This window comes from Setaria viridis, chromosome 6 (genome assembly GCF_005286985.2).
Source record: "Setaria viridis chromosome 6, Setaria_viridis_v4.0, whole genome shotgun sequence".
NCBI classification, from domain to species: Eukaryota; Viridiplantae; Streptophyta; class Magnoliopsida; order Poales; family Poaceae; genus Setaria; species Setaria viridis.
In genome coordinates this window covers 1183200-1208126 of record NC_048268.2, presented here as the reverse complement: position 1 = coordinate 1208126, position 24927 = coordinate 1183200, and the positions used below count along the sequence as shown (strand labels likewise).

The window sequence follows — 24927 nt, the reverse complement described above, 5'->3', positions numbered from 1 at the left end:
TTTGCGGGTGGTGTTAGCAACACGTTCCAGTTTCCGGAGTTCGTTTACCAGTGATGTTTTTTCTTTGAGGTGTTGTGTTGTTCCATCAATTGTAACGAAGTAGCTTTTGCGAGAGGGTTAGGAGAAGGGGGTACTGCAAATGGTAGCCATTCTTTTAGAACCCTCTCGAACAGCAAGGTTCCATGGCATCTTCGGTCTTCCTCCACTTTGATTTTAAATTTCTTCATTTAAATGTTGGGTTTGTCTTGTTGGATGATCCATTGCTAATTTGCTGCTTGAATTCATCCAGCATCATCATTCCAAATTTACTTTCAATTCTGAGGAAGATGGGTGCACATCGTCCAGCCAAGCTGCATTTCATTTACTAGTTGAAGATTGTGTTCGTCGATGCCTACATTTCAGTGTGTTCAGGGGCGAAGGTACATGCTAATTAGCCCCCAAAAAAAATGAAAAACCGTGCCGGGTCAGTCAGCTGCGAGCTACTGCCTGCACCGCAGCGCAGCGGGCACTTCCGAATGGGAGGTTGGATTCGTCACGCCTTCTATGTTTTACTAATTAGAGTGTCGCTCCTGTCACGGTACGCGCCCGGAGACTTGACTCTGACCAGTAAGTCAGCAGAATGCCAGAATGCCAGATTGCCAGTCCCAACTTTATCCCTGTCACATCAAATGTTCAGATGCTAATTAGGAGGACTAAATATGAGCTAATTATAAAACTAATTGCAGAACCTCTAAGCTACTTCGCAAGATGAATCTATTAAACCTACTTAATCCATCATTAGTAAATGATTACTGTAGCACCACATTATCAAATCATGGACTAATTAGGCTAAATAGATTTGTCTCACGAATTAGCCTCCATCTGTGTAATTAGTTTTATAATTAGACTATGTTTAATACTCCTAATTAGTATCCGATGTGATAGGACTAAAGTTTAGCCCCCTAGAGCCAAACACCCCCTTAGCCTGGCAGGCGAATTTGCAGGGTTCCATCCCCTTGACCTTGGGTTATCGCTCGCCGTCTGGCAGAATCCCGTGCTGGAGCAGGAGCCGTCCACCAACTCCGACAGCTTGCCGGACGTCGAGGATTATGCCCAGCGTGTTGCAGCCGAAGACGACGAACTTGTTGTGGATGTCGGAGAAGTGTACTTTATTGTACCAGAAACTGCCCATTCTGTACCACGTGCGTGCAGGTATTGACGAACAAGTCAGTACTACGAAGGAGTAATCGTCCACTACAACCTTTCTGTTCTATGGGGTCCACATGTCAGGTTTGTTCAACCTTGGATGCCGACCGGAGGGGGAGATTTGGAGGGGCGGTGGTGGCGAGATGTGGAAGGGGGCAGCTGAGGAGGGGTGGCTGTCAGTGTTTTAGACCGGCAACCCACCTAGGGGTACCCTAGGTGGTCTTTAGTGCGGTAAGAGCTGTCGAGAATCAAGGAGTCAATGGTGACGCAGGGAACACGATTTAGACAGGTTCGGGCCGCTAGATCGCATAATACCCTACGTCCTGTGGGTTGGTTGTATTGAACTTAGATGTGTTGAAGAAATTGTCTTTGAGGGGGTCCCTGCCCGCCCTTATATACTCGGGAGGGTAGGGTCACAAGTTTGAATCCTAGTCGGGTACGATTACAGAGTTCTACTCGGTGTATACTGAGTAGTTTCCATATGCACACCTAACTAGTCCGAGTGGGATACGCTTCTTGCCGCGTAGCCCCCTAGTCTTGATTATGTCCGAGTACGCCCCTTAGTGGGCTGCACAGGGTTTACTCGTGGGCCTGGGATGTATACCCGACAAGCCCCCGAGTACTTTGTAGTCGAGCGTCACAGTTCCGAGTACTTTGAGACTACCATCCGAGTAGTTCTCAGCAGTGGTTGTAGTGTCTAAGTACTTGAGTACTGTCGCGTGGCTGGAATGTACTCTTCTTTTACTTCGAGTTTGTTTCTGTCCGGTGGCGGGTGAGGAGGGGCGGCGGGTGAGGAGGGGTGGCGGCGGCGAGATTTGGGTGGTGGCGGGCGAGGAGGGGCGGCGACGGGAGTGGAGGGGCGGCGGTGGCGGGAATGGAGGAGCTCTCTGCAGCCATAAACGATGGCCGGTGGAGATGGAGTCGAGGAAAGGAAAAATGATCGGTTCGCAACATAAATGATGGAAGGTGGGTAATTTTCACGATCTTGAGGTAGAAAACTGCGGAAAGCTCACGTTTCACTGCTTCTAGGTTTTCCATGTAATCATAACTTCTGTAAACTTTTAGCTTTCGGAAAGCTCAGCTCAGAAGCTAACGGTTTATTTAAGCTTTCGACTTCTTAAAAAAGAGGGCCTCAGCCTAGCGGCGCCCGTCCCTATTGGAACCAAATCGCGCCGGTCAACTGCGAGCTCCTGCATGGCAGCCCAGCGAGCACTTGGCTCTTCGCATCACGGTTGGATTCGCCTGGAGGGGCCTCTCCGTCTAGTTCCCTCCAAAAATATATCACGTCCGTGTCCCGTCCCGGTACGCGTGGCTAGACGAGCAGCAGAGTGTCAGTCAACAACGTGTTAGAATTAGAGGCATTTTCTGGTTATTTTTAATTCGCAATATTAAATAAGCCATGACATATATGACAGCAAAAATATGAGCATGATCCTTTGTGTATAGCGACAAACATAAAGCATGGGATGGATGCTACATAAAACAAATAATGAATCAGAAAGTTCACAAGAAAGTACCCTATGGTGGGTCCAGTTCCGGAGGAACCGAATGCGCCGTTACCCGACATTGTTAGTCGAGCCTGTTCAAAGTAGTGGATCAAAAGGCGATGCCATGCAGATGATCGCCGTGCTGATGCGCCTCCAGGAAGTAGAGTTGTGTAGCGAGAAGTCGCGCCGATGTGCTCCCCAAAAACTTTGAATACTTTCGCCCTTCTACTCCAGTTTCAAGCAAAGGGTGCAGCTTTGGAGACATACTCTTCCGGCATGTTCCCTGTGCCCACAGGTCGCCGGAATGGAGAAGCAAAACGCAGCGCAGCAGTGGTTTCAGATAGCACTCTTAGTAGTTGTACCGCGTGGAAGACAGAGAAGGAGCGCCTCTACTTATATGGCGCGGAGACTCTTGAGCGTCCAGATTAATTGCCATTACTCGGCTACCATCAAATGGTAAGTTATTAGTAACCCTAAACATCAACGAGCAACTGTTACTAGTCATTTGTTGTCAGCCTTTTAATCCATGTAAATTACTAGTAACTAAATACTGCGTCAGTTACTAGTCATCAACTCGTATTTAAAAACTGCAAAATCAGATCAAGCCCAGCCCACGCATCACGTTCAGCCCGTCGCGTCTATCAGTCTTGTATTCCCAAGAACGCAAAGAGCATTGAACCTTTGGAGATAGCTTCAGTATATAAGAAGAGCCTATCTCACGTCAACGTACGTGGTCGTCGGGAGTCAATCAATGCACAGCAGCGATTGAGTCTATAGAAACTCTTGTTTCCAATAAAAAAACAGGGCCTTCAAATATTTCATCCAGTACTTTGTCTTAACAAAGATAAATCTTGGACAAAAACGTGCGATCCGACGGGTTGCGCACGTGTCGTATGGTTAGGTCTATCTCCTGCAGGATGTAAATCGGTTCAAATCGCCGCACTTCTCGGATATGAATACCGCTTGATTTCTGACCATCACCGTAAAGTTGCTCGCTAATGATATTTATAAATGTTGTATGATGTTAGCATGCTTGTATTGGCTTGGAGTCCAAATTTTGAAATATAAGTTGTCTAGCAACTAACATGTAATAAAAGATGTTCTAAGGATCTACTCTTAGTAAGCTTTTCTAGCTTATCCCGAGTCAGCAAGAAATCCAAAGAAAGCCTTGCATATCCTTGAGTCTTTTCTGTTAACAAGTTAGTCTTGCTAAGTACTTTAGTACTTAGGGTTTGTGTAATCTTCTTGCAGTTGAAGAAGGTCACTAGATGACCTAAGCTTGAAGGAGGACTCAGAAGACGAGAAATACGTTGTGGGCACGACGTGTTTCTTTTTAGTATCGTTAGTTTGAATAAGCCTTTATAATATTACCGTCCCTGACTTTAAACGAAACCGTCTCTGACTTTAAACGAAGTGGTTTTCTTTTAAACACTCTTAGGTACTAGTATTGTATGGTAAGGCACCTCTCTTATGGTTTGTAATAACCCACTGCTATAAAATTATTTGTTTAAAAGTTGTAATGTTTGTAACGTGCTCCTACGTAAGATCCTAGATGTATGAATGAAATAGTAATCCGTCTTCAGGTGAGTTGAGGACGTCCGATAGACTACCGGGTTTATTCTGATTCAAGTATGTGGCGTGTTAGACGCTTAAAGCCTAACCGGCATATTTGAGTCGGTTTAAACTGGGCGGTTCTGCCATAGTAACAATTTAGCAATCACTCGCGCAGGAGTAAGAGATAAAGGGTTGAGAAATCTTTTGGAGATGACTTTATTGTATACCTTGTGGATGACGTGCCTACGACTCTGGCTGATGCTTATGCATCTTCAGATGCTGACTATTGGAAAGAGGTAGTCCGTAGCGAGATGGATTCCATCATGGCAAATGAGACTTGGGAAATCACTGAACGTCCTGTTGGGTGCAAACCTATTGGATGTAAGTGGATTTTCAAGAAAAAGATGAGACTAGATGGCGCGATTGAAAAATATAAAGCGAGGCTTGTGGCCAAAGACTTTACCCAGAAAGAAGGTGAAGATTATTTTGACACGTATTCATGTGTGGCTAGGTTGACCACCATTAGGGTGCTCATTGCATTAGCTGCTTCCTATGGTCTACACATTCATCAAATGGATGTGAAGACAACTTTTCTTAATGGAGAGTTGGAGGAAGAAATCTATATGGAGCAACCTGATAGTTTTGTGGCTAAGGGACAGGAGGGTAAAGTATGCAGATTGTTAAAATCATTGTATGGTCTAAAACAAGCACCCAAACAATAGCATGAAAAATTTGATCAAACATTAACGTCTGCTGGTTTTGCTGTAAACGGAGCAGATAAGTGTGTATATTATCGCCATGGTGGGGGTCAAACAGTGATCATGTGCTTGTATATGGATGATATACTTATATTTGGGACTAACACTGTCGTGATTGACGAGGTCAAATCATTCTTATCTTCATGCTTCGACATGAAGGATATGGGAGAAGCAAGTGTTATCCTGAATATTAAGTTGACCAAAAATGAGAATGGGATTATTCTAAATCAATCTTATTATGTGGAAAAATTATTATGTTGCTTTGGCTTTGAGAATGCCAAAGTATCCCCTACGTCCTACGATGCTAGTGTAAAGCTAAGGAAAAATAAAGGCGAAGGGTTGGACCAATTGAGGTATTCACAAATAATTGGATCTCTCTTGTATCTTGCTGGTGCAACACGTTCTGACATATCTTTTGTTGTGAGCAAATTAAGTCGTTTTACTTCCAATCCAGGGAAGGATCTTTGGGAGGCACTAGAGAGAGTGCTACATTACCTGAGAGGTACAATCAGATACGGAATTCACTATACTTGTTATCCATCTGTATTGGAAGGATATAGTGATTCCAACTAGATTTCTGATGCAGATGAAATTAAAGCCACAAGTGACTATGTGTTTACACTAGCTGCTGCAGTTTCATGGAGGTCATGTAAACATATCATTTTGACACGGTCAACTATGGAAGCTGAGCTTGTAGCACTTAACACGGCTACTGTTGAGGCCAAGTGGCTAAGAGAGCTACTCATGGACTTGCCAAGTGGCTAAGAGAGCTACTCATGGACTTGCCACTAGTAGAGAAACCAGTTTCGACAATCCTTATGTATTATGACGACCAAACAGTATTGATCAAGGTTATAAAAGTACTAAGGATAATATGAAGTCCTCAAGACATGTGAAGCGGAGGCTTAAATTTGTTAGAAAGCTGAAAAACTCCGGAGTAATTGCTGAATTATATTCGCAGTGAGAAAAATCTAGCAGATCCCTTTACAAAAGACCTTGCACGGACATCGATTTTTGTTGCAAACATGGACATGGGGACGAGACCCATTTAGTTGCAAAGTAATGGCAACTCATTTCCTTTGATAGGAGATCCCTGTTTTGGAAAATGAGAAAAACAAGTTACTGTTGTAACGAAGAGTACAAACTATTTAAAATTACCCATGTTCCATAAAATGTACTCTCTTCTGTAGGAATGCTGGCTATTATGTCTTAATGTGTTCTAGTGTCCACCGAGGGAAAAGGTATCATCCTACAGGATACCTAAAATGAACACACCTATGTGAGCTAAACTGTTAGGTCACAATTCATGAGAGTAGGGTACTCTCTGGAAAGCTCATAAGAAGATCAGGGAGCAAGACCTTTAAAGGCTCCGTTTGGACTTGGCGTTTAGGCAACCTAGTAACAGTTGGATCTTCAAAAGAAATCTGATAGCAAAAAGTTATGAATTCAAGGCTTAGTCCATTCACAAGCTATTGTAAGATGGATCTTGTTGATCTAGGTGTAAGTTCAACCCATACGGGACTTATACTGAAAATCTGGTATATATAAAGAATGTTTAGTACAAAAGCTTTGGAATTGGTGGGGATTGTTGGATTTAGGCCCATGTGTGGCCCAATCTGAAAAATTCCAAAGCATGCACAACCTTTAGTCTCATATTGCTAATTCAAGGAGAGGTTGCCTTGCTTAAATATGGGAGTCTCCTCTCTATGCAAAATAGGTGCGTATGGGAGAGAAGGAGACCATTGCTACACGCACGCGCAGCTCGCGTGTATTTTCGCGTGAAAAATCGCATGACTTAGTATAGCAGGCTATTATTTGTGTTGTTTCTATTTTTTTATGTTGAGCCTAATGGCGCTTCAATGTGATTGAAACTATCGTTTTGAATAGTAATAAGGTGTGTCAGTTTCTGCTATTTGGTTGCAGCAGTTTCTGTCATTCAAATGGGCAGTTTCTACTGCTTGATGAGGGAAATTTGATGCGCTATGAGGCCTATAACACTAGGAGACGTCCTGGTTCAAAGGCACATTGTCACACGCTCGTCTCCCCACTCGCGTACTTTATTCTCGCTGTGCTGAACCTCTTGCTGATGTGTCTTGTCGGCCTTTGAATATGGCGTACACCATACTTGAAGAAAGCGGGATCTCCGAAACCACTGCCGCGAGACTCCTGCACGGGGCAGCAATCAGGTTTTTGGACAGCGTCTACACGCGATCGCTTGGTGAATCTACAACATCTGCTTCAGCACGTTCGACTTTGTTCTGTGCGGGATCATTGCGCAATTTCCTTACGCAATTCTGTTCTAATCCTATTAACATGTATTATATGCTTGCATTATTTTTTATCTATATGTTTTTTCTCCAAATAAAATCTGAACTGTATTTTAGGCACATATTTTCAACACTTTATTGTACCAGAAACTACCCTTTCTGTACCACGTGCGTGCAGGTATTGACGAACAAGTCAGTACTACGAAGGAGTAACCGTCCACTCCAAACCAGATCACAAATAAAAAAACTCGAGAAACTACGACTTGAGTAGTAATCCATTTGGTGAGTTTATGTGGAAAGTTAGGAGAATTGTTTTCGTAACAATTCACCGGGCGTTGCGACTTTGAATGCTTCGCGAAAAAAAGACAAATAAAGCTGGGAGTCGGAAGCGGTCGCCACTCTCCAGATGATGTCGTGTGGTTTGATGGCGTTCTCCTTCATGGGAGATTCATGGAAGAAACCCCCTCAAGGTCACAATCTGAAATCCGGCTGCCGACACCAACCGCTTCACATGACGAAATACCCGGTGGAGGAGGGAGCCGGCGCCCCAGCACACTGTTGCATTATATTGTAGGCACCCTGCGGCCTTCCGCGCGCCTGTCGCTGTCCGTAAATGCGGTACGTCTTGGGCTGTTTTGGAGTCTCCAAACGCGGCATGGCATGGTTTGCCCACTGGCCGGGCCCGCCGCCCGCCCGCCGCCGGAAGCTAAACGATCAGATCAGACAACAGGGTACGGCAACGTGGCGGGGCGGGACGATGGCAGTTTCCCTTCATCGCTTGCCCCGCCCGCCTGCGTGTCTCGACTCCTAGCGTAGTACGAACTTCCTGGGTTCATGGGCAGGCTCTCACCTTCTTGTGTAGGATAACCAGTACTAGTGGCACCTTCTATTTCAAAGCTAGCAGTTGACGCTCCACCGAGAAGGCTCCGAGTCTCCATCTCAACATCGACTTGTACCCAAGGATGCAGTGAAAGCTTCCTCAATCTGCCGAGCTCATCGGCGATCTCCTTCATCGATGGTCTGTTGCTGCCACACATGTCCAGGCACTGTTTGGCTAGCTCCGCAAGGCCTCTGATCAATTCATTGTTCTCTTGTCTCTTTACATGGCTCGGCAAGATCGCATCAAGATTGTTCTTCTTCATAGCGGACAGGAAATTTGACGACAAACTTCTTTCCGTCTCAAGCGCATCCACAGGTACCTTGAACCATTGTGACATACTGCTCTTTATCTGATGTGGGGCTAGCATGGAGGCTCCAAAATCTGACACTTTTGCCATGTAGTTTTCATCTAAAAGAATATTGGCAGTCTTCACATCACCATGGATAGCTTAAAGAACACATCCATTCTGCCGATACACCACACTGCAATCGGATCGAATCCCTAGCCTGCTGGGCAGTGGATGACGAGCACGGAACATTCTAGGTCCTGGGGCGGAGGATGGGGAGGAACACGACACAGTTCTTGTGCAAAGCAGCTGTGGACGACACTGATGCAGTCGTGGTGGAGAAGAGAGAAGCACAAGCAGCAATAGCGTCGGGAAGAGGGAGGACGCCCGGAGCTCCGGCTACCGTACGCCATGGCCAGCGCTAGAGGAACGCGAAGCTGGATGAAGCGGGAAGCCCAGAACACAGCTAGCGTGCTGTGCTGGCTGAGAGCAAGGTGGGCAACATCAATAACAAATAAACGGCCCATATCTATGCCCCTCGCTCGCCATACTTCCACGAATCGACAAACAAAAACGAGTCCCCCTCAAAAAAAAAAAAGACAAACAAAAACGAGTGAAATCAGATGACAAAATCACGCGAGTGATGGATGTTTAGAGAGGCACTTCAAGTCGGCCCATTAGTGAGAAGCCCGGGAAAGAGGAAAGCAGCATAAAATTCAATTTAACTGCTGAGAAAGCCGAATTCGGCCCGCACAGCATTCATATTGATATGTCGGTTCATCCATATTGGTTCTCCAAAGCTATACTATTTTCACAAAATCAACAAAATACTTCCTCAGTTCCAAATTGTATGTCGTTTTGACTCTTCTAAGTTTATAGACACTATATCTACATACATAATAATATCTATGCACCTAGAAAAGATAAAATGACGTACAATTTGGAACAGAGGAGTATAATTTTTCATATATGTTGTCGAGTACGGAAATCAGGCTTGTGCACGAACTTGAAAAAAGTCATTTCCTATGGGTCCCACGAAACCCAGGAAAAAAGATCTATTTGTAGACGAATCCAACCGTCGATCGGTGTTCATATTGACATCGTTGACCATTTTTTTTTTCTGAATTCACCTTTGGGGAGCGCGACTCCACAGGCGCTACCAGACCAGAATCCAGTTTGAACTCATCATAAATTATATCTTGATAGTAAATTTTATTTGGTATTACAATTTTCATATTTTTCTGTAAATTTGAATATATATATATATATAGTTTTTATAAACTTAGAGTCCTACAACTAAAACCTTTCGGAAAGGGTGGGAATATGTATTTTTAATCGGAAATGTTCTATGCTAAATCCCGTGACAGCTAATAAGGTGCAAGGTGGGGCCGGTGGACCGCTCGCTCGTCCACTGACATGTAGGGCCATGTAAGGATCCATCTCCCTGACGTCCTGGCCCCACGTCGTCGGCCGCGGCAACCATCACATGACCGAACTACCGCAGCAGCGGCATCTCTCCCCGTCCCTATCTCTTCGGCCTCCGTCTCCGTCCCACCCGCATCTCCACCACCACCGTCGCCTCGCCGCCGCCGATGATGGCCCGCCTCCTCGCGCAGACCCTAACCCTAGCCCGCCCCGGCCCCTCCCCCTCCGCCACCACCGCCGCGTCCGCCTCGCTCCGCGGCCTCGCCACCAAGGTCGAGGTCATCGAGATCGACCTCACCGAGGAGGACCCCGCGGGTTCCTCCTCCCCCGGGTCCCCCGCCTCCTCCCCGTCGGTCGAGGTGGTGGGGATCCGGCGACTGGAGGAGGCCATCCACGGCGTCATGGTGCGGCGCGCCACCCCCGACTGGCTTCCCTTCGTGCCGGGCGGGTCCTTCTGGGTGCCCCCGCTGCGGCGCCCGCACGGGGTCGCCGAGCTCGTCAGCCGGATCGCGGCCGCCGGCGGCGCGGAGGGGGTCGTCGGGTCCGCGGGCGCCGCGGTCGAGGTCGTGGAGATCGACGCGCCCATGACGGAGGAGGAGGCGCTCTCCTTCTCCACCGCGCGGGGGTGGCCATCGGCATCCTACTTCGTCGATGGTGAGATCCGTCAGTGATCTGATCCTTGGAATTCCACAGCTTTCTGTCTATGCGCGTCATGTTTTGAAGGAAATTGCGGTGGATCTCGGGATCGTCGTGTCGAAAGACACACCTTCTCCATTAGTATGCCATTTAGCCTGATGAAATGAATTGTGAGAAGGCAATCGGAATGATACTCCTCAATAGATGATGGGTATCCATCATGTGTGATAAGTTATGTCTGCTGTATTCGGGGAACTTACAACTAATCTGTTTGGTGGATTAGGGAAAGCACGTTCAGAATTTGCTTTTCGCTTGTGTTATCTACATGATTCTGTTATTTTTTTTTCCATCTTCCCTCCATTTCCTTGGTGTGCAAAGTCTCCATTGTTTTTTTCCTTGTGCTGCACATGTAGTGTTAGCCCCCCCCCCCCCCCCCCCCCCCCCCCCCTCTCTCTTGGTGGTGGTGGTGGTGGTGGGATATTTTGGATCGCTGTCGTGGAGGGGAAATTGTGCAAATTGTTAGGTGGTAAGACCATCCCTGCAGAAGAGGGTAAAAGTCAGGCCATCATGTCACGTTCTCATCACTAGAGTAAAATTTGTGTCTGATTCTTGTCTCTTATCTGGATCCGTTGAAACTGTTTGTGTAATCTTTTGGCCTTGATGTCCATTTAAGCAACAGTGCTGCGAAAGCTAGTTTTCTTGCCATTTCTCCTGGTGAGTATGGTAGAACTATAAAAAAAAAACTCCTTGTCCGTGGCATTCAGTGACAATTGCATGCACAACAAAGGTTTATCTGGTGACTTCCACTCATTCCATGACTATCTGTTGCACAAGGTTTGTCCAGAACATTTTAGGTATAGACCACCAAGTCTCCATGGCTCTTTTTGGTTGACAAGCCTTTTTCCAGTTGATTCTCCAATGATCTCCATTAGCCATTTCTTCTGACATGCAAATCTGCCATTTCACATTACTGTGTTTTCCTTATCGCCCATTTGATGGTTGTTATGCCATTTCACATTACTGTGTTTTCGTTGTCGCCCATTTGATGGTTGACTCGGTGCAATTTGATAGATAGGAAGGTCTTTGAGACCAACATAAGAACTTTGTTGCCACCTTTAGAGTTTAGTTTGGAACGGTGGAACCTAATGATTATTAGGACAACACTCTGTAAAATGCTGATTATGTCGCTATTGATGCTGTTTGCACCTCTTTGAAATCATTAGTTTCATCATCAAGTAAATTGAATATAAACCTGTTAATGAGTTTAGAAGAAACATGGAATTTATAAGAGGAGCATACGTGCACATATATATGCTATTGTAGTTGATTTATAGTTGTCTTAGAAGTTAGAACAAACTGTAATTGTGGCTGTGTTTCTATGTCACAGTTATCTCCTTTGTGTTTCATCACTCAAAGTAGACACCACTACAATATTTTTTATTCCGTATATTAATGCGTATTAGTTACGTTGAATTGGTGAATGTAATAATGTCCAGAGGATGAAGAGTATCTTGTTTGATTCTCATGTGTGCACATCTAAAATCATTATCGATGGTTATTAATTTCCTATCGTAATTTGGACATCATGCATTATTATTTGCTTATCTGCTTAGCCTTTCCTGTTCAAGGCAAATCTCAACATTCAAAGAAGGAATCAAGGAAAGGTGCAAATCAAACTGACGATGAAGAAAGCTGATTGGTTTGTGCTACATTGCCAGGGGTAAGGGAATTTATCTTTCATTGTAACTCGAAAGTGAATAACATGCAGTCTCAACACATCAACTACCTCTTTTGAAATTTCTTCTTGTATTGTTTTTACTTGCCTTAAGTAATAATTGTTTCTAGCATTGAGCTCTTTAGATGATTCTGTTATAACCTCCATGGTTGTGATGACATTTAATGCTTTTCAGGAAAAAGGATATTTAGTTTTGGGTTTCCATGTATGTAATTAATACAGTTTGAGAAGGTGGTCTTAACCCAAAGTTCAAAATTGACCAACCTTGTTGTATTCTGCTTACATCCGTGACCTGTGGGATCTCCTTATTACCAAGGATTTCGTTAAGATATTATTAGATGGAGTACTTTACATTTCTATTAGTTCTGTCAATTATCATGGGAGGCATGCCAAAAAGTTACTTCTCCCTAAGCACATTCTCTTTCCATGTGTTTCTTACTGTGTTTGAGTTTTAAATATTAAACACATGTAGGGTTAGTGTATATTTAGAGTGCAGATTAATACACATGGAAATTGCAACAATCAAATTGGAATCATGTCTGGATGACAAAAAAAAAAAGAAAGCCACCATGTCATTGGCTGAGATAATTGTTTTTTGACAGATTAATCGACTGATCTCTTTAGAGCGATGCTTGTGGTTCCACAAAATGCCTGTGTCTCAATTGCTCTAGCTCAACGGAACAAAAAAAATGAGCTGAAGTTCCACCAAATTGATGACCGTGTTTTCTGTTCGTAACTAGCCTACATTTAATTTGTGCTTATAGTTAGATTTAGTTAATGTGTATTTTATCATAAAGTACTCCTTAATTCATGCTGTACCCCTCTCCTTTCTCCATGACACAGCCTTATGATCATAGCTGCAATGCACTAACTGCTGCCTTGTCTGGTGGTTATCATTGCTGCCTGCACCACAGGTTTCCTATGACATTTTTTGACATCCTGTTGGCCTATGTGAATAGGCCTCATGTGTATAGTAACATAGTATTTGTCTTGCAGGGTAAAGTCCAAATAAATGGATTTTACGATTCTGCCACATCACCTCATCATGCAACATGGCTGGAGCAAGAATTGCTGCTCCTATATGCTTGGATATATGGGGACAAACATCTTGCCTTAGGAACATAGAAACCATGCAAACAGTAAGGTTTTGGTCAACAAGGCCATGGATTGCAGAGGTGTAGTTATCCTTGCTGGTGAGCTGTCGTTGCATGTGAGGTCTAGCACTAACAGGATCTTGTTATTGTTGATGCCTGAAATGGACATGGTGATAATTCTCGTACATTTATTTTAACTTCATTCCTAGAATGTTGAAATCACAATCCTTTAGGAAATGCCACACAAATTAGCTGGTGACACGAAAATAAATTAGATCTGAACTGGCTGTTAGACTGATTGAGTAGTTGATAGTTACCCACCTTTGTGTAGTTGCCATTTATTACCATCTACGCTATAAAATGATATTTCATCCCATTACACCCCATTGTGCAGGGTCCTACAAGAAAAGGCAGTTCAGAGTTTCATGACTCTACCATGACGGACGTACATATGGATGGCAAGGACCCCATTGCTGATAAACTACTGCAACTGCTACCATTGATGTTGTCGCCACATCCGTCCTGGAAGATAAACCATTGCATCCGCTATTGCTTTGGTTGCAATGCTGTAAACCTGGTCCGAAGCTCTAGTGTTTATTGTATCAACAAGCCCTTGCACCAAAGCTTCCGTTTGTAATAATAATAAGCACGGAGAGGGCAGCTGAATGTGTGCTATGGTACTGGACTTGGTAGTAGTCCAGTAGCTGGACTCCAGCATAGGCTCTAGATGGCTGTTGTTACCAACTACGACGAACAACGTCTGTAAAATTGATGTAAGCATCCTGCCCTCTGATCCTACGTGTCATAAACTGTGTTGTAGTGTTGTCGTGTGGACGAGTAAAGGAATAGGATTATCTCCGTTGCTTTTGTGCTCCTACCTGTATGATGCTTGATTGCTATTTCAGGAACATAGGATGATATTTGTACAAAATAAGAAGCGCATGCGATGACTATTTTGGAATTATGTGTCAGGAAGCTTTCTTCAGGACTGTGGAGGGAGCTTCTCCCTGAAAATGCACCGCCCCTTGTTTGTTTGCGGCAATCCATTGCTTGTCCGCAGCTTTGTTTGTGGAATAATCTTGCTCGCAGCACACATTCATCCCATGAACTGAATGCTCAAGAGGTCAAGGATGGAGAGAGCTGTCTCTGTGTGTGGTGGTGGTCTCCGGTCGTGCAGCAATTGCAGCTACTATTGCTGCGCCTACTGAGCTTGGATTTCACTGGAGTCCGGCAATCTCCAGATTACTGAGCGACAGGGTTCTGGTTTGTAGTTCACCAGTCCCACAGGTGAAGTACAAGTGCTGAGGAAGACACAATGGGGATCAGATGGCTGCTAGCGCATTGTGAAGTTTAGTGCACGGTGTTCAAATCCATGGAGGAGAAAGATGCTCGGGCGAACTGTTGCGCTCATATACCAACCAAGTCGTGTGACTTGGTGCCAGAACATTTCACATTGGGAGGAAGTTCGTCCTGAAGGTTCACACTTGAGAGGTTCGTGCAAAGCGTTAGCAACTTAGCAGCCTTCTAAGTTAAACTACCATTGCACGGACCCAGTCCAGACAGAGACAGGAACATCAGGAGGTGTTCAGAGCAATTCAGAGCACACTAGCATCAGAGCTGAACTGAGTTGGACCGGAAACAATTCAGCATCTTTGGGCATCGATGCAAATGCAGGCACCGAAGCCAGCATTTTTCATCTCGGCATCGCGCCCCTCTAAAGCGTGCAAAACGATGTTTCCTGCAACACCGCGGCTGCTCCAACACTACGACAAACATAAGGACTACATGCAGTTGGCAGAAGTTTGCATCCATGTATATGCTGTTTCTAGCCCGTTTAATCCCGCCTGAACCTCCCCATGTGGCATGTTCTTACAGTGAATAGTACTAAAAACCCCCAGCCATCTAAGATCTTAGTCTTTATTATATAGTGCTTAGGGTTCCTACCTAGCTTAATGGATGTCTCTGATGTCCCTATTGTAGATGTTCATCAAGCTAGCAGCTAGGAACAGAGAATAGCAACCCCTACGTTCCCATTATCAGAATCAAACGAGTTTAGTATGCCATACACATGTCATATGCTGCTCCCTGCTCGTCACACAACATCCATTTCAAGGAAAGTAAAAGAGATGAAGCACAAAGAGCACTTAGTACCGTCCTGAGTGCACCAAAGACCCCACTAAATCACCATGTGCCGTGTACTTGAAGGAACAAAAGAGCTCATTAAGCTGTTTAGGAGAAAAAACCAGATCGTCGTGGCGAGTGATCATCATCATTATCATCTTACTCCTCATGATTTCAGACCGTCGCTTGCAATCTTTGATGTTCCAAATTGAGAAGCCAAAGCCAAAGTCCAAAGATCGTCTTGTTCTTTCTTAACACTCAAGATTGTCCTTTCTTCCTTCTTTATCCCCCTTCCTTTTCTTGGGAATACATGCATATCTTGTGCACTTTGCGAGAGTATATATCTAGTTTGTTGGGGTTGGCATAAGTTGATGCCAAATTAGGTGGCTCCAACCAAAGGCATGAGGGAGGGTGATGTGTAGGTGGCCCCACACCTAAAGCCATGTGATCTCAAGAACCCTGACCTAATGGCAGCTTGAACTACCTCATATGCCTTCTTTTTATTTTGCTGGTGTGTGCATGCATTACGTATAGCCAAGTGCATGAGTCACAAAAGGGAAAGTGTAGATATGTCTGACCAAATGAGAACATGATCTTGGCATTTTTTTTAGCTTTGTTGTTAGAAAAGCATATGGGTCTTAGTAGTTGTGTTGTCCAACCTCTGATTTGAGCAAAGGTATATCGTCCCAACAATCTTCCAGTGATATTTACTGGTAGCCTACATCTCTCTCTCTTCTTGTTTTAAAAAATAATTCTTCCATTCGTTTATGCAATTTATTGTAATGGCTATATGCAGCCGACAGCCATTATGCTAATTAGAATAAATGTGCTAGTGTACCTTGCAACGGTTTGCTATAGAGAAAACTAGGCAAACAGAAATTATATTTTATTCTCTAGAGCTTTATTTTCCTTTTTTAACTCAAAATGACAAGGCTGGTGGAGTCTAGGCTCTCATGTATATCATATCTTTGGCCACTATTTCCAATTAAAATCCAATAGATTTATGAAAATATATTTCAAGAAAAATCTACACATGTTATGTGCATGTTTTGAAACAAAAATATTTTCATGTTATTGATAGTCAAAATCTTAGAAGTTTGAACAAATTTTGTCCAAAACACAAGTATTCTGTGACTGGAGTGAGTAATTATGTAAGAGGTTATCAATAGATTTTTACTTCAAGTATGAATTTTTGTTCATTAGATGGCACATGAAGACTTCAAGATGATATGACCTTAAGCTCTCCTTTTCTACTCAACTTTAGAGTAAGAACACTGAACTCCAAGCAACGTGTAAAATTTTGCCCAAACAATTATGCTTTCAAAATCCGACATTGACTATATATGCTTCTTTAGTTTAGTACCGTGCATATCGGAGGATGTCACTATAATATTTTGTACCTCCTAGTTGAGTTTTTTTCCTCCCCTGAGACATCACACCTAATTGTTAAACTTATGATATTTATGGTTGGACCAAGGTAGTGAAATGAAGAGTGTTACCTCCACATCCCATTTTTTCCCAAGCCAAATACAGTACTATATGATTACAAATTGATACCCTCCGATTAGAACATACAAACTGCACTTTAGTACTACAACAACGTTAAGATATATTTGGTTCATATCCATACAGATACACTTATTGTAGGAAATGAGGTGGTATTATTGGTAGTGGCATATACAAAATCACCATGCATTGAACATCATTTCCAGCATTGAAATAGCATAAAACTACTAATGCGCTAATTACTTACCAGCATGTAGAATGCTAAGAAATTATGATGGTTACATAAATGCTTTCTTGTTAAATAATATGATACGTACAACCAACGTTATGAAAACTTCAAATATTCCTTTCAGAGTCTTTTAGAGAATAAATGTAGAAAGATTATGATTATACTATTATTCCTTTTATTTCCACTATTCGTTTTTCATTATCTTTAGTGAATAATGCACTATTTTGTTGATGCATCAAACTCCAAGTCTAAAGGTGGTAATAGCTGAAGGAAAACAAATAATTCTTAGGACCAACTAATTCATCTAACAACATCTTCGATGGCATGCCCCTTATATTACCTTACATTGATGGGATCAAAATAAAGACCTAAAGTTGCAAGTGGGAGCAATATGTAAACATCAACATGCAAATGAGCATATGTACATTTATACACATAAGTCATAAGGTTGTGGCTGAATATCAAGTATGTGTTGTATAGATGTATCCTACATATTTTTAGGCTCTACCAAATGAATTTTCAGAGTAGATCTATTGGGCGTAACAATTATTAATCTACATTGAAAATATTTATTTCCGATTCATTTGAGGGAAAAAGAATACAACCTTATACTTGAACTAAAATTTCTTATAGTGTACCCAGTTTTTATAGTTGCAACTAAAACTTCACATTAGAAAAAAAAGAAAATTGAATAAATAATTAGGGCGTACAATTTGCACAATATGTTTCTATTCATGAAGGTTTCACCAATCATCAAAACTAACGTAGAGCAGCTAGCAATGTTCTTTCAAGTAGCGACAAGAATTTGAATATTTCACTAGACGACAAATATAACATAGGCAACAATTCACCAAAAAAGATTTATAGCATACGTATTGCACATGAAGTACTATCAGCTGGTACAGTTCGCAAATATGATAGACTAGCACGGCTGTTACTTCAAAATGACAGCTGCCAATATACGAGACTTCCGTTACACTAAAGCGTTACTCCCATGCATTGCGCACGTCATAGTATTACTCGCTTCTACGGTATAGAAATATATTTTTTCGAGATCCAACCTAATATCTAAACTAGAATACATAACCTATCCTGCATACATCTTTTTAGAAGCAAAAGCAAATATAAATCTTCACGCCAAAGAAATTCAGCAAAACTGAAAAGGTGGTTAATTCCTTTCATTCCATCAATCTGCTCCCCTCATTTTGGAGTAGAAAACCATGGCAACAGGTATTACTTTCTCTCTAATCTCTAAATCTCCGGGGTTATAAATAGTAATTGGGATCAGTCTCAAGGATTAGCGGGCAGTGAACTTTTGTAGCACTATAACAACCATGGAATTCGCAAATATGATATGCTAGCATGGCTGTTACTTCTCAAAATAACAGCTGCCAATATACGAGACTTCCGTTACACTTAAGCGTTACTCCCATGCATTGCGCAAACGTTATAGTATTACTCACTCTACGGTATAGAAATATATTTTTTTGAGATCCAACCTAATATCTAAACTAGAATACGTAACCTATCCTGCATACATCTTTTTAGAAGCAAAAGCAAATATAAATCTTCACGCCAAGAAATTCAGCAAAACTAGAAAGGTGGTTAATTCCTTTCATTCCATCAATCTGCTCCCCTCATTTTGAGGTAAAAAACCATGTCAACAGGTATTACCTTCTCTCTGATCTCTGAATCTCCGGAGTTATAAATAGTAATTGTGATCAGTCTCAAGGATTAGCGGGCAGGGAGCCGTTGTAGCGCTGTAACAACCATGGAATCAGCATTATCTGACAGACGAGCACGAGGCGGTAGAGAGAGAAAATAACTGCAGCGCTAGTATGAGACCATGTTGGACTGCTAGTGACAGAGAGAGAAAGAGGTCTGCTGCAGCTGCTGCTGTCTCCCTCTCTCTCTCCTACTGTATCCCATTTTATCATTGTTTATGGTGAGAAGCTAAACGAGGATAGTATTTGATATTTCTTGCCGGTCTCCACCTCCCTCTTTATTCTCTCTCTACCCTTTCTCTCTCTCTACTCCGTCTGTTTGTTGCGCCTGCCTGCGTGTGGGGGAACCCAGCGCCCCCCCCCCTCTCTCTCTCCTCTCTCTATCCCCCTCCCTCTCGCTTCCCCTACCCCCATTCTGCCATTCCACAGCCGAAACCCACCGTCTCGCGGTGGGGAGGAGGAAGAAGGGGATAGCACCGTCGGCTGCCGCTCTCCTCAGGTGAGCGCCGGAGCCTGCTCTGTTTCTTTCTTCTTGCTGCTGCCGATGTGTGGTGCGCTGCCATTGCTGGGGTTGCTGGGATCTGGGCCGGGGCACTTGCCCCGCCGGTACGGTTTGGTTGCCTAGCGCCGTCCGCCGGTCGAGCGTGTGTGCTGGGATCCGGAGGCCGGTTCTTGATACTTCTTGGTTTTCTTGGTGCGGAGGAGTGGGGAGCAGGCGTGGGTGGTCGAGTTTGGATGGGTTTCTGCCGTTTCGCTCCGTTTCTTGGGATCTAGGCGTTCTTGGTTCTTGCCCTTCGCAGTGGGAAGCGGTGTGGCGCGAGGGTTTTGCAATGTCGGTGGGATTTCAGGGGAAGATGAGATCTCCATCAATTTGTCCCTCGCAGGCGGTAGATCTGTGCAAAGCGTGGGACTTTAATTGCTGCAAATTTTCGGTGGGTGTTTCAGGTTCTTCCGACTGTTCACCTTCTGCTGTGGTAGAGTCACTTGCCCCTTCCGATTCTAACTGAGTTTTGCAGTGGAGAGTTACGGGTTTTTTTTTTAGTTTCGAACTCGGAGTTCTTCGTATGTGAGTTATGTACCTGGATCTGGTGCCGTTTTATGGATCTGGACTGGTGGCATTGCTGCGTGTAGGTTGTGATTCCTCTCGGGGCCGAACTGAATCTTGTTCATCTCAGTTCAGTGAGTGAGCAGGATGTGTGCTACTTTTACTCTGCGCATAGATTTTTTAGCTCCAGGTTGAGGCTGAAAGCCTAGAGAAATCGGGCTTTTGGCGAGTGGTAGAATTTTCTTCCGAGGTGGTGGTGGGACCCTGGGAGTGGGTTGTAGGTTGTGCATGTGCTGCTGAGTTTGCTTCATGTTGAAATTATGTTGGCATGTACCTGTCAAGTTCTTTGCCCAAGCTTTAAGCTATGCTCGTGATCTAATGGTGTCGGTGGCCTGGTTGTTGTTTAATCCACTGCCTGTGTTGCATGAAATCATTTGGTAGGCACTGTGTGCTCTTAGCGTGGGATGCACTTTGAGACACAGATGTAACCGTCGCTATCAGTTTTTTTTGCGGGACATTTAGCTGCTTGACTACCGTTACGTTGCTAGGACGGGCGCCGTTTCCATTAATTCTGCATGTTTTGGGGGTGTTTGTCTGTACTCTTTAGCTTCTTTTGGAGGGAAGTGGATCTTACTTTATCGCAATGATGTGTGTTACTCCGTACTTGTTGCTGAAACCTGAAACGGTGCTGCCAAAGCTATAGTTTGTCTCAATGAGTGCTTGCTGTGTCTACTTGAGTCTATATTTCTGTTTGTGCTATATTATTGTACCATGGAAGTAAGGTTTGGGGGTCAAGTGTGTAGCTTTCACGCGTTTAATCTACAGCTTGAAGAATCTCTTCTGTTGTCAGCACAACTATAGCTTTCCATTTTTGCAAAAGCAATTTGCAGAATTATGTCGTTGCTGACACTTGAAAATGGATTAAATAATTGTCCAATTGTTTAGGCCTGCTAAACCCGAATGTGTTAATCAGAGTTAACATAACCCAGTCAAAGCCTTTTAGTGCCCCAAACCGACAATTGTGCTAGGCTAAAACACCACCTTTTCTATTGTTATCCCAGTTAACACCACCAAATATAGCCGGACAGTATTTAGGCCAAACATCAAAGCTAATCCAGCTTTTAGCAAGATACAGAGGGTATCAGCAACAGACTCGTCAATTTGCTAGCACACAAAGAAAAGTTTTACTGTGCTAGTGCTCATTTTTTGCTCTTCATTGTAGCAATGGTAACATTTTAGCTTAGCTACTTTATGTAGTATCATTTATTACCTACTTAGCTGCAACATGTTTTGGTAGTATTTGTGCTGGCAGCTGGATGTTACCTATGTAACTGCTGATTCCTAGCTAAGGCTAATCTATATTCGTTGAAGCATGTATGCAGGGTGATATTTGTTTATTTTATTTGTGCCTTTTGTTGTAAAGCCATTCCATCTCGATGTGATGTGCTGAATCTGTTGTGCAAAGCTACAAATCCATTTTTTTCAGGATCAGTGATGTGATCTAGTTTACTTTTGTTTCCTGTTTTCAGGTGCTGATGCAAGGCTTTCAAAACCTCAACAATCTCACTTAACGCAACACAATCACACTGAAGGTTTAGTTGGATTGGCCATTTCAGAACATGGGTTCGCGATTTCCATCCCACCAGCTAAGCAATGGCCTGTATGTCTCGGGCCGACCTGAGCAACCTAAGGAGAAGGCCCCAGTCATTTGCTCCTCAGCTATGCCATACACTGGCGGGGATATAAAGAAATCTGGAGAGCTTGGGAAGATGTTTGATCTCCATAGAAAATCTGGTCCTTTGGGTAACCAGCCTTCAAGGAATACTTCGTTCGGTGGTGCTGCCTCCAACTCTGGACCAGTTTCTAATGCTGTTGGTCGCTCCAACTACTCTGGTTCTATTTCATCTGCAGTTCCTGGCACTGGAGGATCTTCAAGGACAAAATCTAATTCTGGACCTCTCAATAAGCATGGAGAACCGACAAAGAGGTCGTCTGGCCCCCAATCAGGTGGAGTAACCCCCATGGCCCGCCAGAACTCTGGCCCTCTGCCTCCTGTTCTTCCTACAACTGGGCTAATTACATCAGGTCCAATCACCTCGGGTCAGATGAATTCATCTGGTGCTCAAAGGAAAGTATCAGGCCCTCTTGATTCCAGTGTATCAATGAAGATGCGTACTGCCTCTTTTGCACACAACCCAGCTGTCACAAATCTCAATGCAGAAGATGGTTACTCGATTAAGGGCAGCATTCCAGCAGCAATAATGTGGTTGGTTGCATTGCTTTTTGTGGTTGGATTTGTGGCAGGAGGCTTCATTCTTGCTGCTATTCATAATCCGATCTTGCTCATAGTTGTTGTGGTGATATTTGGTTTTGTCGCTGCACTTGTCACCTGGAACATCTGCTGGGGAACGAAAGGTGTGACTGGGTTTGTCAGTCACTATCCTGATGCAGATCTTAGAACTGCAAAAGACGGAGAGTATGTGAAGGTTACTGGGGTATGTAAAGTACTGATTACTTTGTTTTAATGATATTCAGTTATTCTGTTTATTCATCAGCCTCTATTGTTTTCTATGCAGTTTTGATGTCATCCTATATATGTTTCCTTATGCTACAGTTTATTTCGAAAGTAAACTGTTTCTAGTTGCCTTTGCGCACAATAGATTGTTTATATTTTGACTAGTCCAGTAGTCTTGTTGCAATTGCATCTCTGACTGGTTCTGTCAAGCAATGCTTCTAAACTGCTCTGATAACTATATTGCAATGTATTCAACGTCCTGTTTCAGTTTAAAGGTATTTTTTATGTAGTTATAACACTTCAGATGGTTTTCAATTTTTTATTCAAGAAGTAATTTAGATGCAGAGAAAGCATAAATGCCACTTTACTCCCACAGGTTTGATGACTACCAGTGGCAAATAACTACAGCAATACCAACATGATATGATGTTTTCCTGTACAACTAGTAAATGATGTAGCAGCGTGTTATGTGATAATGTTTCCCATTCAGTGATTTTCTAGTTATTGTTAGAAACGCTGAATGGCTTTTAAGAAATAGCATCTTTTTTCCATCATTAATAACAGCCAATCCTCACTTATCATATTGTATTCTGCAGGTTGTTACTTGTGGAAATTTGCCCCTCGAGTCTTCATTCCAACGGGTTCCGAGATGTGTTTACACTTCCACTTGCTTGTATGAGTATAGGGGTTGGGATTCAAAAGCTGCTAACACTACACATCGCCGATTCACTTGGGGACTCAGGTCAATGGAGGTGAGTTTACTTGTAACTTAAAATGTGAAGAATGCCTGGCACTCGTCACCTTAATTCTCACTCACATTTTTTCCCAATGCAACAATGGCAGCGACATGCAGTGGATTTCTACATCTCTGATTTCCAATCAGGATTGCGTGCACTGGTGAAAACAGGATTTGGTGCACGTGTAACCCCATATGTTGATGAATCTGTTGTTATTGACATAAACCCAGACAACAAGGACATGTCGCCTGAATTCCTAAGGTGGCTGCGGGGAAGGAACCTCTCGAGCGATGATCGGATTATGCGCCTGAAAGAAGGGTACTTTTTTTTTGCTTCACTTGCATTCGCGGATCTTGTCAAGTGATAGCTATCCATTCCATTTTGACATGGCTGTTTGCGCTGCAGGTACATCAAGGAGGGCAGCACCGTTAGCGTGATGGGTGTTGTTCAAAGGAACGAGAACGTGCTGATGATCGTTCCTCCTGCTGAACCCATCTCCACCGGCTGCCAGTGGGCCAAGTGCATGCTCCCAACCAGCCTCGATGGCCTGGTCCTGAGGTGTGAAGATACATCCGACATGGATGTGATACCGGTCTAGGTAGGGAGCTTGGCTCTGGCGATTCTCTGGTCCGGAGAAAGAGAGAAAAAAGATGCCTTGACTTTTGATTTGGTTTTCAGTGGGATGTTAGGATTGAAAGAATGTGCAAATGCAGGGTGTGATTATATGGGCTAAGTAAGTACAACAATATCAGTGGATGGTCGGTTACCTGGAGCTTGGTTGTATAGTATATTATATGTAATTTTCTCTTTCTTTTTGGTTGAGCCATGGATGATACCTGTAACATGGATGGCTTGATGTCAGTACTACCTACCTACCATGGAGCCTGTTTGGAGATTCAGTGGTTTCCAGTTTATATTATGTTTTCTTTTTTGTTGTAGGGTTCCAGCAATACCATGAAGCCTGCAATTTCCTTTTTGTACCTATGATCTCCATAAAAACAAAGTTCTCTTCACATGGTAGGTATATTTGCAATGGTAAGAAGTCAATGTAATTGATTCCTGTCCGTGTTGATGTGCTTGGGAAACTAGACCAATTGTGATACAGTTCGGGTGCTCACCATGGGACATTTAGTATGAGATCGTCTTCGTTGTAAAAAAAAAAAAAAACAGAGCATCTGGCTTCATTTCTCTGAATCTCGAAGGACACGGACATCTGCACGGTTCAGTGTGCCATACCGACCGGCCGGTGTACCACTCTCACTGTCAACGTTAGGTTAGAGGTTAACAACACAAGCTGCATTTCATTACCGTTGGACAGGAATTAGGAAACAACCGGGGGTTTGGTCCCCTGTCTGTCACATCCACTGCTGCTGTAGCATCACTTGCTCACTGTCACCATCTACCAACCACAACCACAGCTTACAAGGCAAGTCTCAACAAATCTCGGAACAAAAACGATGTGCAAACGGTATATTTTACTTTATTACTCCCTTGTGAAGCACGTACACGCCTGACTTATGAACACCACCGAGAGGATTTTACTTTAATTAACTCAGATTACATAAATTCATAATCAAAATATTGATGTTAAGGAATTTCTAGTCTAATTAACTCAGATTCACATAATTTTGTAATTGAAATATTTAACTAGTATATTACTAGCCAAAATAGCTTTAACCATTGTACATATTTAAAAAAATCTTGCCAAAATGTCGATGGGAACACATTGTTTAGTAGCAAGGT

General features: G+C 43.4%; 2 protein-coding genes across 3 annotated transcripts; both read left to right on the top strand.

Annotated features, from left to right (window-relative positions):
- Positions 1 to 9905: 9905 nt before the first annotated feature.
- LOC117861176 (uncharacterized) lies at positions 9906 to 14165 on the top strand. Of its 2 annotated transcripts, none has more exons than XM_034744692.2 (3): positions 9906 to 10505; positions 12107 to 12198; positions 13702 to 14165. In XM_034744692.2, the coding sequence occupies exons 1-2, from the start codon at positions 10010 to 10012 to the stop codon at positions 12172 to 12174; spliced, it is 564 nt and encodes a 187-aa protein (XP_034600583.1). In that variant the 5' UTR covers positions 9906 to 10009; the 3' UTR covers positions 12175 to 12198; positions 13702 to 14165. The 2 variants fall into 2 exon arrangements, with proteins under 2 accessions (XP_034600583.1, XP_034600584.1); XM_034744693.2 differs by having other exon boundaries at positions 9925 to 10496.
- A 5061-nt stretch (positions 14166 to 19226) lies between these two features.
- Positions 19227 to 24098, top strand: LOC117861291 (uncharacterized membrane protein At1g16860). The gene is made up of 5 exons (XM_034744821.2): positions 19227 to 19386; positions 21462 to 22427; positions 23044 to 23199; positions 23291 to 23502; positions 23590 to 24098. The coding sequence occupies exons 2-5, from the start codon at positions 21552 to 21554 to the stop codon at positions 23780 to 23782; spliced, it is 1437 nt and encodes a 478-aa protein (XP_034600712.1). The 5' UTR covers positions 19227 to 19386; positions 21462 to 21551; the 3' UTR covers positions 23783 to 24098.
- Positions 24099 to 24927: the final 829 nt, after the last annotated feature.

What these genes read in the sequence shown, in the direction of transcription:
- LOC117861176 (XM_034744692.2), top strand. Translation starts at nt 10,010, where the DNA reads ATGATGGCCCGCCTCCTCGCGCAGACCCTAACCCTAGCCCGCCCCGGC. An exon ending in CTTCGTCGATGGTGAGATCC is followed by an intron (nt 10,506 to 12,106) that starts GTCAGTGATCTG and finishes TTCCTGTTCAAG; the next exon opens with GCAAATCTCAACATTCAAAG.
- LOC117861291 (XM_034744821.2), top strand. Translation starts at nt 21,552, where the DNA reads ATGGGTTCGCGATTTCCATCCCACCAGCTAAGCAATGGCCTGTATGTC. An exon ending in AGTATGTGAAGGTTACTGGG is followed by an intron (nt 22,428 to 23,043) that starts GTATGTAAAGTA and finishes TGTATTCTGCAG; the next exon opens with GTTGTTACTTGTGGAAATTT. An exon ending in GGGGACTCAGGTCAATGGAG is followed by an intron (nt 23,200 to 23,290) that starts GTGAGTTTACTT and finishes CAACAATGGCAG; the next exon opens with CGACATGCAGTGGATTTCTA.